The 17,377-nt window shown below is 37.1% G+C and overlaps 1 protein-coding gene across 2 annotated transcripts in view; it reads left to right on the forward strand.

Annotated features, from left to right (window-relative positions):
* The window catches only part of LOC117394197 (protein naked cuticle homolog 2-like), a 56,066-nt gene that overhangs the window by 774 nt on the left and 37,915 nt on the right, over positions 1 to 17,377 (forward strand). For both annotated transcript variants that reach the window (XM_033992273.3, XM_059012735.1), the window contains exon 3: positions 1,480 to 1,574. In XM_033992273.3, the coding sequence (XP_033848164.1) occupies positions 1,480 to 1,574 (95 nt within the window). The remainder of the gene's footprint in view (positions 1 to 1,479; positions 1,575 to 17,377) is intronic.

Below are 17,377 nucleotides of genomic sequence, written 5' to 3' on the forward strand. Positions count from 1 at the left end.
ATATATATACAGTGCAATGAAAAAGTATTTGCCCCCTGTCTGATTTTCTGCATTTTTGTGATACATATTTCATTCATTTATTAAAGAAAGTTATGCAACACCCAATGCCCCTGTGTGAAAAAGTAATCGCCCCCTTAGACTTCAACATCTCAATGGGGTTTAGGTCTGGACTTTAACTAGGCCATTCCAAAACTTTAAATTTCTTGTTCTTCAACCATTCAGATATAGACTTGCTTGTGTGTTTCGGGTCATTGTCTTGCTGCATGACCCAGCTGCGCTTCACCTTCAGCTCACAGACGGATGGCCTGACATTCTCCTGTAGAATTCTCTGATACAGAGCAGAATTCTTGTTTCCTTCAATGATGGCAAGGCGTCCAGGTCCTGATGCAGCAAAGCATCCCCAAACCATGACACTACCACCACCATGCTTGTTTGGTTTTTGCCAGACATAACAGGGCCCATGTCGGCCAAAAAGTTCCACTTTTGACTCATCTGTCCATAGAACATTGTTCCAGAACTCTTGAGGCTCATCCAGGTGCTTTTTGGCAAACTTGAGATGAGCATTCTTAGTGAGCAATGGTTTCCGCCTTGCTACTCTGCCATGAATCCCATTTTTGCCCAGTGTCTTTCTGATGGTGGAGTCATGAACACTGACCTTAGCCGAGGCGAGAGATGCCTGCAGATCCCTGGATGTTGTTCTAGGGTTCTTTGTGACTACCTGGACGATTTTACGCCTTGCTCTTGGAGAGATTTTGGGAGGACGGCCACTCCTGGGAAGATTCACTACTGTCCCAAACTTTCTCCATTTGGACAATATGGCTCTGACTGTGGTTCGGTGGAGCCCCAGAGCCTTAGAAATGGCTTTGTAACCCTTTCTTGATTGATAGGCATCAACAACTTTTTTTCCGGAGGTCTTCAGGAATTTCTTTTGTTCGTGGCATGATGTGCCTCTAGAACCTGTGTGCTGACAACTTCACTCTGATGGTAAGGGCCAAAGTTAGTCATATTTATATTGGGCAGGGCTGGCCCAAATCAGGCCTGGTTGTTAACCAAAGTACTAAGTTAACTAGGGGGGTCAATAACTTTTTCACACTTGAAGATTGCATGTTTGATTACCTTGCACAACAAACAAATGAAAGAAGCACCATTTTTCTCTCAAACTCCCTCTATATACTACTATAACCGACAAAAAAAAATCAGACCAAATACAATGTGAAAAATGTGCACAAATGCAGCACAGCAGACAGGGGGCAAATACTTTTTCACGGCACTGTATGTATATATATATATATATATATATATATATATATATATATATATATATATATATATATATAATGTATTTTTTCCTGCATTTTTGTAAATGTGTATTTTTTCAAGATAACACGTTTGCCTGCATTTTCTTAAGTGGTTGTTGAGTTGCTGCATTTTTTCTGCTTTAGAATCATTTTTTTTGTGTGTTTTTCGGGGGTGTTTTAGGAGACAGTTTTGTTGTAAACGCGTACATCACTCGGAGAGGTTTGGAGGAGTGTGACAAATACAACGGAGTCGAGAACAGAATCAGAGATAGACAGGTAAGACACTTGTTTAATAAATCTCGCATTTTTTATCATCCAAGATGTATACTGAAAACTTACATTAAAACAGCATTTACAGGCAAATTGAGATTAGCTGGTGTTTAAATGTATATACTGTTACCTGTACCAAAATTGCATCTGTAGATAATAACGTTATTTTACATTTTTTGGGGAAGTTAAAACAATCCCCATCAATTCATCTTGGTTATACAGAGAGTAGTTTGAAAAAAACATAATAATAATAATAATAATAATAATAATAATAATAATAATAATAATAATAACAATAATAATAATAATAATAATAATAATAATAATAATAATAATACCTTTACAAAACAATTTTACAAAGGTATACTTGTCAACAAAACGCTACGCTTCAATGTAAAAAATGTGCAGTCGGCGTGTAGTTGCCTTTTATATTTTGCTTTTTTTATTTAAAAAATGTACCTAGCTCTACACGTTACCGTTCATTAACACCAGCTGTCTGTATTTAATATAAAACTAATTATTACATGTGGAGTAAAACACGTATATTGTCATCCAAAAAAATAGGTAACAGTTTTTGATGAGCGTCTGGGTAGTGCAGGCTGAAAATAGTCTGGGCATGCGCAGTACGGAAAGTAGGAAAAATTGACAGGTAGCATAAATTGACGTTACACCAGAACTTTTTATGTTATACTGTGACAGCGAGACCTAACTGCACTGTTCAGCATCAACACTTATTTAATACATTGATTAGTTTTGTAACATATAGGCTACATAATAATAATAATAATAATAATAATAATAATAATAATAATAATAATAATAATAATAATACACATAGGCCTACTAGCTAAAAAAATAAATAAATAAAAGTTTCGTCAAATTGCATTGGTTCTTTGAAAAAGATTTACAGAGAGAATATGATACATGTATTGTGGTAGTTACCTGGATTAGCACGCATGTTTAAGGGGTTATTTATATTAATGTATTGTATTTATATAACCACTGTACTTGATATGTCACCCCGTGTATTTACAAACATTTGTTTGCTATTTTTGTGTGTGTAAATGTAGTATCCATGTGTTTAGGGAATGCTGCAGACACCATTACAACCAAACAGTATCACTTTACTGTATATGATAATGTTAAGTTCTTCCAGAGCTCTGTTTCTTGAAACAATTTGGTTTAATCAGAGTAGAGCATTTAAAATGTTTAAAAATAACATCTAATTATTGCATGTTAAGTGTAAAGATACTGTAATGAGAAACCACATTTTAAAAATCCGGATGCCTTTTGCTAGGTTGTAATTTCTACGTTTCTGTGGCTATAATCCCTTGATGATGATAAGTCTTCTAGAAATGCATCTTTGATGGGAAAGTAGAATTATAGAATTATAGAAGCTCCCTCTTATAAACCAAGCATCCTTTGTGATAGCAGTTGTATAGTAATGCCCATGCCCAAATGTTGGGACAGTCTTCAAAGCCTTAAAGACCTTGCGATGAACAGGATCTAGCTGTGCATTTCAAGTGGGCTTTCACCACACATTTCTTTTTGTCATTAACCCTCTTGTGTTGCCCTCGCTACCACCGGACAGTTGTTACTATAGTGTTACCAGTTTTCCAGTGCAGCCAAAAGAATACCTGTTTTTTTTGGTTGCCTTGTTTTCTCCACCAGTAGATTATTACTGAACGGTGCTGTATTATTTGTTTATTTAGCAGATGCCTTTATCCAAGGCGTCTTACAGAGACTAGGGTGTGTGAACTATGCATCAGCTACAGAGGCACTTACAACTACGTCTCACCTGAAAGAAAGAGCACAAGGAGGTTAAGTGACATGCTCAGGGTCACACAATGAGTCAGTGGCTGAGGTGGGATTTGAACCGGGGACCTCCTGGTTACAAGTCCCTTTTCTTTAACCACAGGACCACACAGCCTCCGTATTGGAATAGCTGACTTTCATGCCTTCCACCTCTAGAGGTCTGGGACCAAATCTGGCTCATAAGAAATGGGACAGAGCAATGGAAATAAATAGTGCTGGCATTTTGGTTATTCAGTTTCCTTCATAATTGTTGTCAAAATAATGTATAGAAATATGAGAATATATAACTCTGAAGTCAATAAATCCAGTGTCGTTCAAAGTAGATGTTTTGTAATCTCTTGAGTGCTCTTTTTGAGTTCTAGTGGAAGCATCTGTGTCATTTTACTGCTGAATGGGGAAGGTGGCCAACTAATTTGGCTGGCTGTATGGTGCCTGCAAATCTCATTTAGCTTATTCAGTCACATCTAAATGTCAATGTTAAAATGCTGTAAGAATATACACTTTCTGGCATTTCTTGTTGGAGACACATGGATAACAAATATATTTTAAATACCATTACTTTAAATCTAAAACATTTCTTAAAGCAGGTAAGCTTTTCATAAGTACTAAAAAAGATATAATCAAAGTTTCAAGCAAGTCCCTGGGGTCCTAAATCCGTTGCTAAACCTATCTCAGCAAAAACAGATGGGCAGCCCTGACCTCCTAAATACTTGATTTACTTTTCAGTTTTACTTGAGTTTGGCACTGATGTTACTGGTGAGTAATTGACTTTTGACCTTCAATAAACAAACCTTTTTATATGAATTATTAAGTTACTAGTAGTGCAGAAGACTTTTTTTAATTGTGGTTAAGTGAGATTTACGGACATGCTGCTTCTGGTGCTTTGAGCTTTGTGAAATACAATACAATAGCATCCACAAAATGGCCATAAATGAATCCTACTTCTGATAAACAAACACATTTACTGAGAAGAGAATATAAGAAGACACAAAATGAATTGTTAAACTACAGGTATTACATCTTATAATATGCTGATAACTGGGGTGGATGGATACAAGTCTGATATTCATTAACTTATAGAAAAAAAATGGAGTTGGATAATTCTAGAGCTTCAGTACTAAAGAATGAGCACCAATCTTGGGTTCATGAGAAGGACCATACTCTTAAAGGTAAAACTTTGGGTCAAGTAGAAACTGCCTTTATCAGTTTAAGCATTAGCCAAAATGTTGTCTACCTAATTTAGTTTCTGATAAGTTTTAGAATTTAGAACCCTTTGGAGGTATAGAAATGGAAACTCATTCAACTTCAGTCTCTGTACAGAGTATGAGAAAAAGTTAGCCTTTCCTTTTCTTGTTGTTGCTCTTAGGCCTATCAAGCGACAGATAAGATAAGCCTGTGCAGAGTAACTTCATGGATAAGTGACAACTTTGTTTGCCCTTATCTAACACATCAAAAAACTCTCTTTCCTCCCCCAACCCGCCTGCTTAACTAAACCAGTTATATCTTACTCCGGGGGAGACTAGGTTTATTTGAAAAATAATCTGTGTAGCTCAGCCTGGGCAGGAAGTCACAGTTCATTGCGAAAGGTTAGCTGTCTGTGTATCAATGGCCCTGGGAGCCCGTAGAAAATATAAATTACACCCAGGACTGAGAATTTAAACAAAGTGTGTTTTCGTGTTTAACACTATTACATTTTCTTAAAATCAATATATATATATATATATATATATATATATATATATATATATATATATATATATATAACTTCTGAAATAAACACTCCAGTATACAATTTAGGAGACAAGAGAAAGTAGGCTTAAATAGTTTCTTGTTATTTTCAGAAATGTAAATTTTTTTTTTTCTTTAGAAAATACGCTTATACAAATTTGGATTACAATATTTTGAGAATCTGCACTTGGTTGCAGCATCTTAAAAACAAAAACGTTTTCAATGTAAAGCTAGTAATGAATTATGCTATAAGTAAGCTAATGTGTAGGTGGTGCAACTGATCCCTGGCCCTTAGCCTTAGACTTACAAGTGAGATAAATACCTGTACAGTTCTCAGTGCGTATTGAAATTAGTAAAAGCACCATCTACAGCATTCAAATATCTATATAGGTGAGTAAGACAAATGGGCCTCTTATGTTGGGGGGGAATAGAGAGCGGATCACCCCCAACCCCCAACCCCCAACCAGTTAGGTCATTGTACTCCACAGCTGCTACAAATAAACATCAAAGAGATGTGAGAGGTGAATTATTGGAGGCTGTGTTTCTATCGCTAGGGTGCTGGTGTTCTGCCCTAGCCAGCTGTTCCACCTATCCAGCTTTGCTTGGGGAGCAAAGTTTGTAGCTTTGGATGAAGCTACAAACTTTCATTCAGACAGTTTGTTTTATTTTGGTGGTTTGGAGTTTAAAATGTATTTCTTTTATGAAAGGTATTTTTGTTGACACCTGTAGTGTGAAACTCTATCGTTACAGAGTGTTCATGCTGTGGGTACTTGTGGACTCTGTAAATATAAAAACCACACTCTTTTGAAATATTTAGAATATTTTATTTATTTATGCCATAAATATGAACCTTATATGCCTTGATATTAAATTTATTCTAAAAGAGTCTCAAAAACACCAGACTGAGCTGTCATAAGGTCTTGATTATCAAAGCTTTTTACCCCAAATAGTTTTTAGTGTTTAGTGTAATTTTTGTCTGAAGTGAAAAAAATACTCCATTTACAATTATAAAATGAATAAGAAAAAAACTTTCGACTATTCACAAGCAACTAAAAATGTGTGTTCTTTGGTAACTTTATTAGGTTTTTTTTTGCTATGTGAAAACAACCTGGTAATGACGTTTTGGAGTAAATAGCTTTGGGAATCTAGCCCCCAGTTTCTAAACTTATGTCTAAATATGTCTGGGGAATTGATATCTGTAGTCATTGTAGCAAAAATGGACAGATTCAATGCTGTTTGAATAAACAGACTGATTAAATGCACAAACCATTGTGTCTGGCAAATTGTTTCACCAATGAAAATGACTTTTCCTTTGATTAAAGAAAGAACTGGAAGCTCTCTGCAGACCTAAGAACAATTGCATTAGAATGTTAGGAACACAAATAATTGTGGTCTGATTTTCACATTGCAAGCCAATTAAATGAACTCCTGGTAGTATGGTTTACTATTTAAAGTGTAATGATGGTTTTACAGTAAAAAGCTAGCCAATATAGTGTGCTCACTAGTCTGTGTTTTTAAGCAATCTGGCATAAACTATAGCAGCAGCATCACAATGCATAGTAATAAGTAACTATAGTGTGCAACACTCTGAAGTCTAGACGGATTAAGAAACTCTTGGATTGTAAAGAAAATTGACTTTAGAAATATAATATATTCCTTATGCTTTATTACTATGGCTTAAGGTTGAAACTGGAATTCAGTGTACAGTAACTTGTATGCAATATTTATGTCATTTGTATGAGATGGTTCCTATAATAACGAAACTATAATTCAGTAGTTCGGGACAAACACCAATCACAAAATGTTTTAGTACAAATATTTATTGTAGAGAATGCGGAGTATGCGATTTAACAGAAAAGTATGCTGTATATACACATTCATTTGGCATCAAACCTAACATGGTTTGAGGGTTCGCTGCCTGGCCAACTGGACGAGGCTGAGACCCTGTCACAAAGACGGCCAGAGTGGGTGGCGTCAGACCAGAAAAGGAATACACAGAGATGGTGGTTGTGATGATGAGCCGAGTGCAATGGCTGCACTCAGCGTTTAATAACAAATAAAAGGTTTGAACAATGGAATACAAAACAGGACACGGCACTTGACGCCAAAATAAACAGACAGACAAAACGACTAAACACTTAACAAACGGTGCACGGAGACAAACAAACACGGTGAGTACAAAACACTTATAATTATTCTAATGATTTTAACTCTCCTCTCTCTCTCACCCGTTCTCCTCTTCCGAACACCCAACCCTGAGTGCAAGAAATGTGCGTCTATTTATACTGTTGTGCTGGGATTCAATTACTAATTAATTATTCACTTGAATCCCAGCACGTGAATTAATTCTGTGCAACCCCGTGCTCACATATTACATTTAACCAGCACGTGAAGTGATTTGTGCTCTCCTCGTGCCTAAATACAAATCTACACTTTTTAAATACACGTGAAACACAGACCCGTTTATATCCCGTGTACCAATCTATACACCAACATTTACATACGCACGCATACATACACAAAACACACAAATGCACACAGGGGCGGGGCACTTTGCCACAGACCCCCATTTGATAAAACATAAAAACTGTTATTAAGAAAGGTGGAGATGGGGAGGTGGTGGGTTACGATGAAATCAAAACGCAACTGAGAGATAAGTGAAGAGGGTATTTATAGTGCTAACAATTTAAATTAGCTAATGTGTAAATTGAATTATTCAATTTGGTGATGCGGAGATTGGTGTCGGACCCTCCTCCCGAACTTTAATTATAACTTTCATTTGTAGCAGATTTTTTTTCAAAACAAATGACCCTTTTCCATTTTCCTTAGGAACACTAAATTAATTAATTAATTAAAATCTCAAGATCAACACAGCCATATGGATCAAAAGCTTCACTGTAAACGTGCACATATTTTGTGCATTCAGCTCCCTTGCTTGCACGACAACAGCTGTTAGTAAATTGACCCCAGTGAGTCCAGCAAAACTTTCAGGTCATAAATCATGTGCAGGAACAATGAGGGAACCGGCATAGATAGGAATAGATACCTTGGTATTTCAGTTCTAATTGGTTCAGTTTTAAACGTACAGCAGTGGCAGGTACAGACTTAATTGTAACTCTGTATCCTTAAATGATGTACAGTATAATGTAGATGGGATTACCTTATAGTATTTAGATGCATTGCTGCATTTTATCAGCATATCAAACTTTTTTTTGTTCATATCCATAAAGTATCTGTTTCTAGTATTTGAAGGAACATTGATTTTTCATATTTGAATATTCTTTCAACATTTAGAAGAATAATCTAGAAAATGTAATTATTTACAGTAAAACAATCTTTCTTCATACCCCATCAAATTACCTATTAAAAAAGGAGATGCACACTATTTTGTACAGCAAAGTGTGTGCTATTTATTTCAGACGTCATTTATGTAATGGATTCCTTTTCATGATATATTTTTGATACAGACATTTTTAATTTCTGTTATGAACGAATACAAATATTTGTTGCAGCACCGGATTTTGTTCAGAAAGGAGTTCACATGCCGTTTACTGAAACTTATTAGGACAACACTGCCAAGCCTGACTTGTAATCTGGAATGCTTTGCTTTCTGTGCATCCATCATTCCGTCTGTTCATCTATGTATCTGTCTGTCTTACTGTCTGAGATGCATGGAATTTAAGCCCACCAAAGTTGAAAGAGATCACAGAATGCTTTTTCCAAAGCAAGAATTTGTTTGATTAAAATAAGGAGTATTACTAGCAAGGTTTATTTATCTATACATACTGTATCTCTGTCTATGTTTATTTGATATTTTCTGAGATATGTTTGTTTTATTATTCAGATATTGGGTCAGTCCGTACCAAAAACAGCTGTTTTACCAGCCATCAACATTTTTTCCAAAAGCACTATTTTGTAGTCCCAGCTTTTATTTACATTATACGCAGTAAACTGTTGCATGCAAATATTGAGGACATACAAATACTGCGAAATGTCAATTTATTGGTCTGATTTGCATAATTTGATTAACCAGATGTCAGAAAAACAAACAGCACTGGCATTAAACATGAAAATAAAGTATGTATTATCTAGGTTTAAAATGCTTACTGTGACAGGGTTATACAGGACTTAAAATTACATGCTTTGTGTGACTACTGTATTCCTTCAAATTTTAGACGCCCTCGAATTTAAGATGCAGCCCAAATTTACCACCCTCAATCTGAGTAAATATGCATTTACAAAGATACAACCTGAATTACTCTGTTGTATCGTACAATACAGACACAAAACAGTGTTGTTGTATATTAACCACAGAGCTTTATTGTGCTGCGCACTGTATAATACTTATGATGGCGTCTCTGTCATACACACACCACCACTCACTTACGGCATCACGCGTCCTGGCAACAGCAAGCATGACTCAACAGTCCACAGCATCAGGCAACATGTAACCCAGCAACCACAACAGCATTGAACTGTGGTATTGCTTGACATCTCGAAAAATACCGTAGTCTGATCAGCATTTCCGATCTGTCCAAGCTGGTACTGTTTGTTAGAAATGCTGAAATTGTAAACGTTTCTCTTGGCATTCCTCAGGAAGCTTGGTTTGTTTTTTCTCAGCAGTGTCACGCTGCTGCTTGTGTACTCGGGTAGCCACATCTTTTGTTGGCGATTTTAATACACGAAGGCTATTTCTGAGAATCAAAAAATTGTTAAAAAAGCGTGTCTTAAATTCGAAGGAATACGGTATTGCAGCATTGACTGTTTTTGTTCATACAGATCTCATTACATGTTTGTAATTAAGCTTCCTCAAGCTATGTTTCCAAACACTGGGAAAGCCTGAATGTAATTAGACTGAATGCAGTGCTTAAACATCCCTGCTCCCCTCAACGTGCATTACATCAACTGGCACATTTGAGTTTGATGCTCCCTTTAAATTCTGTGAAATGCTTGGCAGATTAGCCAGTTGGCAAACATTCAACAAATATGGGTTCTATGATTCTCCTTTACGCTGTTGCTAGGAATGACTTATAATCATGTTAGCAAGCTCATCTTACTGAACCAGTGCAGCTCAAATTAATTGCCTGATACGAGACATGCGTTTTAAAATATAATATTAGCATGCAGAATGAAGACATTTCAGCTAGTTTAATTACAATAATTTTAATTGGTATTTTATTCTCCTGATGGAAATAATATGCCTGTAGTTTGCAGTTGGTTCTTAAAATATGTAAAATAAGTATCTAATTATACAGATTTAATTTAGTGTATAACCTAATAACTAGATGGGGAAATGTGTGCTAAATATGTGATTGTGGCAAATTGATCCCTGAAGAAGTGGCATACAAGGCCTTGGTGGTTGTTGACAGTGACAAATGACTCTATTTACATGCACACAATACAATCCTTTGATCTCCTTTGCCAAAGAAGATGGGCTGTCTGTGAAAATGTGATCACTGCCAATTGCAAGATGAGCCTTGGTCTTTAATTCCCCCGTTTGCACTGGCAACTTTTAAGCTGTCTTCGAGGTGGCTTAGCTTTTAGGATGGCTCAGTCCCTGAGCCGGCTCAAGCAGAGGCACGTTGTGAGCAGCGCCCCCAGTGTCAGTGTCACTTAGCAATCTCCTTCGGAACAGGACGCAGAAACACACTCAGCTGAAGCCGTGGACGTGACAGACTGAAGTCATCAAGCCGGTGTGTGCTACTATTTTTTAAATCATCTATTCTGGGCAGTTTCACTCATCCACATGATCGTGGCCATGATATGTAATAGTTTCATATTGTATTACCCCCAATGTTTACTTGAAATGTGTACAGCTTATCGGTACTTCAATAAAAATACATGTAAAAATGTGTAAACTCAGGAAATGCACATATGTACTGTATTAACTTTTTGTTCGTGAGGTCGCCATGGAGATCTGAGGTCACGCAGGTTAGTTCAGGAGCTTTGCGCTCGCATATAGGCTCAGAGTCGGCTTAGAGAGCTGCTTAAGTGTAAACAGGTGGCTCAAATGATAAGGATATTTTAATCTAATCGACCCCAAGGCAACTCAGGTTGGAGTTTTAAGTGTAAATGCACTATATCTGTCATTTGGACACTATATTATTGGTGCAATTTCCTCTTGCCTGGAGTTTTTTTTTTCCATTTCAGACTGATATTTCAACGTGTTACGCATTCTTTCAAAATAACAAATACAGGAACTGATATTTTTAAATGGGAAAATGTTTTAAACACAGAAGCCCCATACACAACAACACCTACTTGCGTATATGATATAATAAAGCTCTGCTTTGCATCAGTTGTATTCTACAGTACATACTGGTATAACTTTAAAGCTAAAAAGATGTAAGCCTAATTAAAAAGCAAAAATAGCAATACAATTGATCTTAACCATCCAGCTTTAAATGTCAATATACATTTTAGAATCTACTATCGTACTAAAAATGTTGTAGCAAAGCCTGTTTTACAGTTTACATAAGTGTCAGTGCTTAGAGCTTTTATCCTTAAAAAGGTTTACCTTGCTCACTTTAAAGTATTCAGAAATAATCAGGTCTGTTTAAGCAGTTTGTGTGTGTGTGTGTGTGTGTGTGTGTGTGTGTGAAGAGAGTTTGAGTCAGTGGGAGATTTGCTGCTTTTGAAACCAGCTCCACTGGAAGGAAGCTGAAAGCTTTCATCTTTGAATGAAAAGCATGTGGCTGCCATCCAGAACAGCAGTGTCTTTCATCACTGTAGCACTAGACATCTGTTCTTGGTTTGTGCGCTGAAAATCCTAGCAAAGAATGAAGGGGTGGGGGTGGGGGTGGGGGTGGCGGTAGGGGTAGGGGTAGGGGCGTCAAAGAAACAGGGAAGTGGATAAAGGGTAGAGTAGGCTTTCAAAACACAACATTGTGCACACAGAGGCTGGGACCTCCTGAACACAGTGAAAACAGAGAAACACAGTTGTTATTTTATTATCTGTTTATTTAACAGATGCCTTTATCCAAAACGACTTACAGAGACTAGGGTGTGTGAACTATGCATCAGCTGTAGAGTCACTTACAACAACGTCTCACCCGAAAAACAGAGCACAAGGAGGTTAAGTGACTTGTTCAGGGTCACACAGCGAGTCAGTGGCTGAGACAGGATTTGAACCAGGGACCTCCTCCATTTTCTTTAACCACTGGACCACACAGCCTATATAGCAGTTAAAGCAGGTTGTGTTGCTAGCTGAAAAAAGTGTCAATTTTCCAAAAACATTTTTACATAAAATTTGTAAATTGCCTCATGCAAAATCTGATATGGACGTTGAGCCGCCTTGAAAAAGGAAATTTGGGTCTACTTTGAAATTTGATAGTCAAATTAAATAAACTCCCTTTTCTGTTGATGTTAAAGGGGGAGCAGACTATGTTTATTTATTTGAGGATATATAGCTGTGTATGTTTAAAAAAAAAGGGGAGGGGGATATTTAACTGGAAATGCAGGTTTTACCACAGTATTTGTTTTTTGTTTTTTTCCAGATGATGGCACATTTGACATAAGGGTGCCTTCCTTAAGTGATGCTGGTTTATCCTGGCAATCTTGGAACCACCTTCTGTCACAGTTGTGGGAGTTAAAAATTAAAAAGGCCCACTTTCTTTGCAAACAAAGTGATTTCAGAACAAATTTCTATATTCAAATAATCTTTTGGACTGAACTTTGAGTACTACCCCTGCATGCCCACAAAAACTTCTGTGAATGTGCACCTGGCATATTTTGTGGATTACTGTTTCTCCAAAATGGCGCAGTCTTCAAAAGACTCATCATATGTTGGTGTCACCATTGGTAAATAAAGCAAGTGTTAATTAAATCCTAAGGAACCAACAGGGAATGTCAGATATAGTGAAAAGCAGTACAGTTTAGGATATGCTGTATTTTCTCTTAAGCTTGTGGTTCAGGAACACTTCAATTGCATTTCATCCATCTCCTTCGTGCTAAAAGGGCACAATTCAAACAGCAGCTGAAAGCTATTACAGTTGAACATGTACAGTACTGTGCAAAAGTTTTAGGCAGGTGTGAAAAAATGCTGTAAAGTAAGAATGCTTTCAAAAATAGACATGTTAATAGATTATATTTATCAATTAACTAAATGCAAAGTGAGTGAACAGAAGAAAAATCTAAATCAAATCCATATTTGGTGTGACCACCCTTTGCCTTCAAAACAGCATCAATTCTTCTAGGTACACTTGCACAAAGTCAGGGATTTTGTAGGCATATAGTCAGGTGTATGATTAAACAATTATACCAAACAGGTGCTAATGATCATCAATTCAATATGTAGGTTGAAACACAATCATTAACTGAAACAGAAACAGCTGTGTAGGAGGAATAAAACTGGGTGAGGAACAGCCAAACTCAGCTAACAAGGTGAGGTTGCTGAAGACAGTTTACTGTCAAAAGTCATACACCATGGCAAGACTGAGCACAGCAACAAGACACAAGGTAGTTATACTGCATCAGCAAGGTCTCTCCCAGGCAGAAATTTCAAGGCAGACAGGGGTTTCCAGATGTGCTGTCCAAGCTCTTTTGAAGAAGCACAAAGAAACGGGCAACGTTGAGGACCGTAGACGCAGTGGTCGGCCAAGGAAACTTACTGCAGCAGATGAAAGACACATCATGCTTAGTTCCCTTCACAATCGGAAAATGTCCAGCAGTGCCATCAGCTCAGAATTGGCAGAAAACAGTGGGACCCTGGTACACCCATCTACTGTCCGGAGAAGTCTGGTCAGAAGTGGCCTTCATGGAAGACTTGCGGCCAAAAAGCCATACCTCAACTATGCACGAAAACACAGGAACTGGGGTGCAGAAAAATGGCAGCAGGTGCTCTGGACTGATGAGTCAAAATTTGAAATATCTGGCTGTAGCAGAAGGCAGTTTGTTCGCCGAAGGGCTGGAGAGCGGTACACAAATGAGTGTCTGCAGGCAGCAGTGAAGCATGGTGGAGGTTCCTTCCAAGTTTGGGGCTGCATTTCTGCAAATGGAGTTGGGGATTTGGTCAGAATTAATGGTCTCCTCAATGCTGAGAAGTACAGGCAGATACTTATCCATCATGCAATACCATCAGGGAGGCATCCGATTGGCCCCAAATTTATTCTGCAGCATGACAACGACCCCAAACATACAGCGAAAGTCATTAAGAACTATCTTCAGCGTAAAGAAGAACAAGGAGTCCTGGAAGTGATGGTATGGCCCCCACAGAGCCCTGATCTCAACATCATCGAGTCTGTCTGGGAGAGAGAAGCAACTGAGGCTGCCTAAATCCACAGAAGAACTGTGGTTAGTTCTCCATGATGTTTGGGCCAACCTACCTGCCGAGTTCCTTCAAGTGTACCTAGAAGAATTGATGCTGTTTTGAAGGCAAAGGGTGGTCACACCAAATTTTGATTTGATGTAGATTTTTCTTCTGTTCACTCACTTTGCATTTTGTTAATTGATAAATATAAACTATTGAAAGCATTCTTACTTTACAGCATTTTTTCACACCTGCCTAAAACTTTTGCACAGTACTGTATATTTTAAATCACTCGTACTACACAGACCCATTTATATCCTGTGCACCAATAGCTATAAACCAACATTAACACACCACACGCAACACAACACATAACACACACATGGGCAGGACACACTGCCACATGCCCCAAAACAGAATAACTGTTTTTTTTTTGTAAATTCCTCAGCTGCACCACCTCTGGATATCAGTTTGTCACAAATGTAGCAAACCGGAGGTGCTGCTTTGTAGAAACACACGTATACAGTGGCATTCTGGACATGTTAGAGGAGCATTCCTCATGAAACAAAACCATCAACATTGCAAGCCTTCTGAGTTTCCTTGTATACAACAAATAGTGTAAATAAAATACAACTGCTCAACCTGTTTTTACAAGCAAACATTTCTAAATTGCAGTACTTAAGTGGATCATAGCGTTATACGCTACTATTCAATTTATGGTAAGTATCTTGTAAATGTCGTAGCAAGTACTGTGGTTAAAGCATTTCTTTAGCTTAAATAGGTGTTGATGCTGGCTTTGTTTTATTAATATGTTTAACATAATAGCAACTGAAAGCTTGGCTTCCATCATATACCAAGGATTACAGTGTTGTTCAATGGCTTTCAGCACCCCCACTATAAAAATGGTTCCAGTGTCACTATACATACCAGCAGTAATAACTGCCCCTATCAACGCAGCATGTCACTAGAACTTAAAGGTTTCTATCCTTTCAGCAATAAATTCTTTGTCAGAAAATAATGGTTTATGAATTCTCAGACCTTTAACATTTGTCTTGGTCTATGGTAGCTTATATCAAAGAGGAAAAAAAACATCTGGACATGAAGCCCAGGCTTACTGCCGACATTTTTGACTAAATCTGCTGGATTTAATTCCCTGTTTGATCTTCTGCAGTGCCTGGCCAATAACAACACAAAGGGTCTTAAAGGTTATTACGTCTTAGTGTGTAAGGTATGTTTTCACATAAACTGTTGCACAGTGTTTTAAAAGTTATTACACTTTCAAGGCAGACTTAATTCTATACATGTTAAAACAGTGATTGATTTTATTTTATTAAAAACAAGTGTCTTAATGTGTATGAAATGAACAGACCTCAAATAAGCACATTCTAGCAAAATAAAAGTGTTTCATTGGCACATGTCATCAGTAGGAAAATAATTGAGTGAAGTATGATGGACATGGGCACCTTTCCTAAAGAGATTTAATTATGTGGGATAATCAATCTACTTGAAAAACAGCAACCCTGGAATTATGAGTTTGATTCATTTTCTATGGAGCATACTAAATAAACTCTTTATTGTTTATTGTCTCCAAGCTGGGGTAACCCCATTACTTATTCTTACAAGCCCATGTCATAACTACCAGCAATACAGTAATCCAACACAAACATTGAACAAAACATTTCTCAACTAGATAACACACTTATAGTTTGCTAGTGTAATAAACAGTCCTTTCCCCATGCCACCACACATCAATCATGTCTAATCTCTAAATACAGCTGGTACACCATAGTGTAACCATTAATCTGTCCCCCATAACACCATTAGAAATACCACATCCTCTAGGACCAGATCTAGAAGGGCAGTTATAGTGACCACAATCTGAAAAGTAGGCCTCAGTCAGATGGAAACCATCTTTCATTATTATTGTAGTCCTCCCCTCTGTGGACCTCAGCTGCACATATGTAGGTATTATTCAGGTCATAAAACTACATTGTCACATCTGAAACTGTTTAGCTGTTGAAATGGAGACTTGGGCTTCTAAGCGCTCAGTAGTGTTTCCAGACAGGCTTGCTTGGCACATCACCTTGAAACCGAATTCCTCTCAGATGGAGAACATGTGGAAAATGTGCCTTTGTTACTTAAATAGACCCTTTTTTTAATATGAGCTCTTTTTATTTATGCTGCCAGATGTGCTTAACAAAAGTTGAATTTGGCTTTTTTAGCACAGCTGTAATCCAGCCCTGCATGGAATTCCTATTGTATAAAGTGCCTTTGCAAAAAAATTTTAAAAAAAACAAAAAACAAAAAAAACGTAAAATAACCTATTCACATTGTAAACAACAACAAAAAAATCTCTGAAAATTAACACTTGGTTTTAACTAACCCAAGCTGTGTGCCTCGAGCCAATTTCCTTGCTGCAGAATGCCTGGGCCTATTTTATTTAGCTTTAATACATTTGAAACTAATGAAGATGTTGAACTACAATAGCTGTAACTGTCAAAAGCCTGGCATATTGTATGATACTTTTCTTATTGGGGTAAAACAATATAGATGTAACTAATATATAAAAAAGAACATTTTAACTTTTACTAAATAAATGCCAGCTGTTTTTAAGCTATAGGAATGGCTGTAATTAATGGAGAGCTCTTGCCAATTCACTGAAAAAATACACATTATTCTGTTTGTGTCAGGAAGGACAATTAAGTACATGTGCAATGCATTTATACAACTATTAGTACAAGTACTGTGAACTTCAGCTCATGCGTTTTGAGTATCTGCTTAAGAGTTTAAGGTAAAAAGAAAATGCAGGGAAGATCAAGTAAGTTGGCCTTTCATCTCACAGAACATATTTTTATCAGATCTTTTTGTACCCCAGTGAAACTGATGAGATTTTTACATAACCCAGTTGTGCAGGTTTATTATGAGGGCATACCTGGTCTTATCTTCTAAAGCCTGTTAGAGTAGCATGCAATCTGTTGAACCTTTACCTTAATGTGTAATAAAGTACAGGAAATATATA

This window comes from Acipenser ruthenus, chromosome 3 (genome assembly GCF_902713425.1).
Source record: "Acipenser ruthenus chromosome 3, fAciRut3.2 maternal haplotype, whole genome shotgun sequence".
In the NCBI taxonomy this organism is placed as follows: domain Eukaryota; kingdom Metazoa; phylum Chordata; class Actinopteri; order Acipenseriformes; family Acipenseridae; genus Acipenser; species Acipenser ruthenus.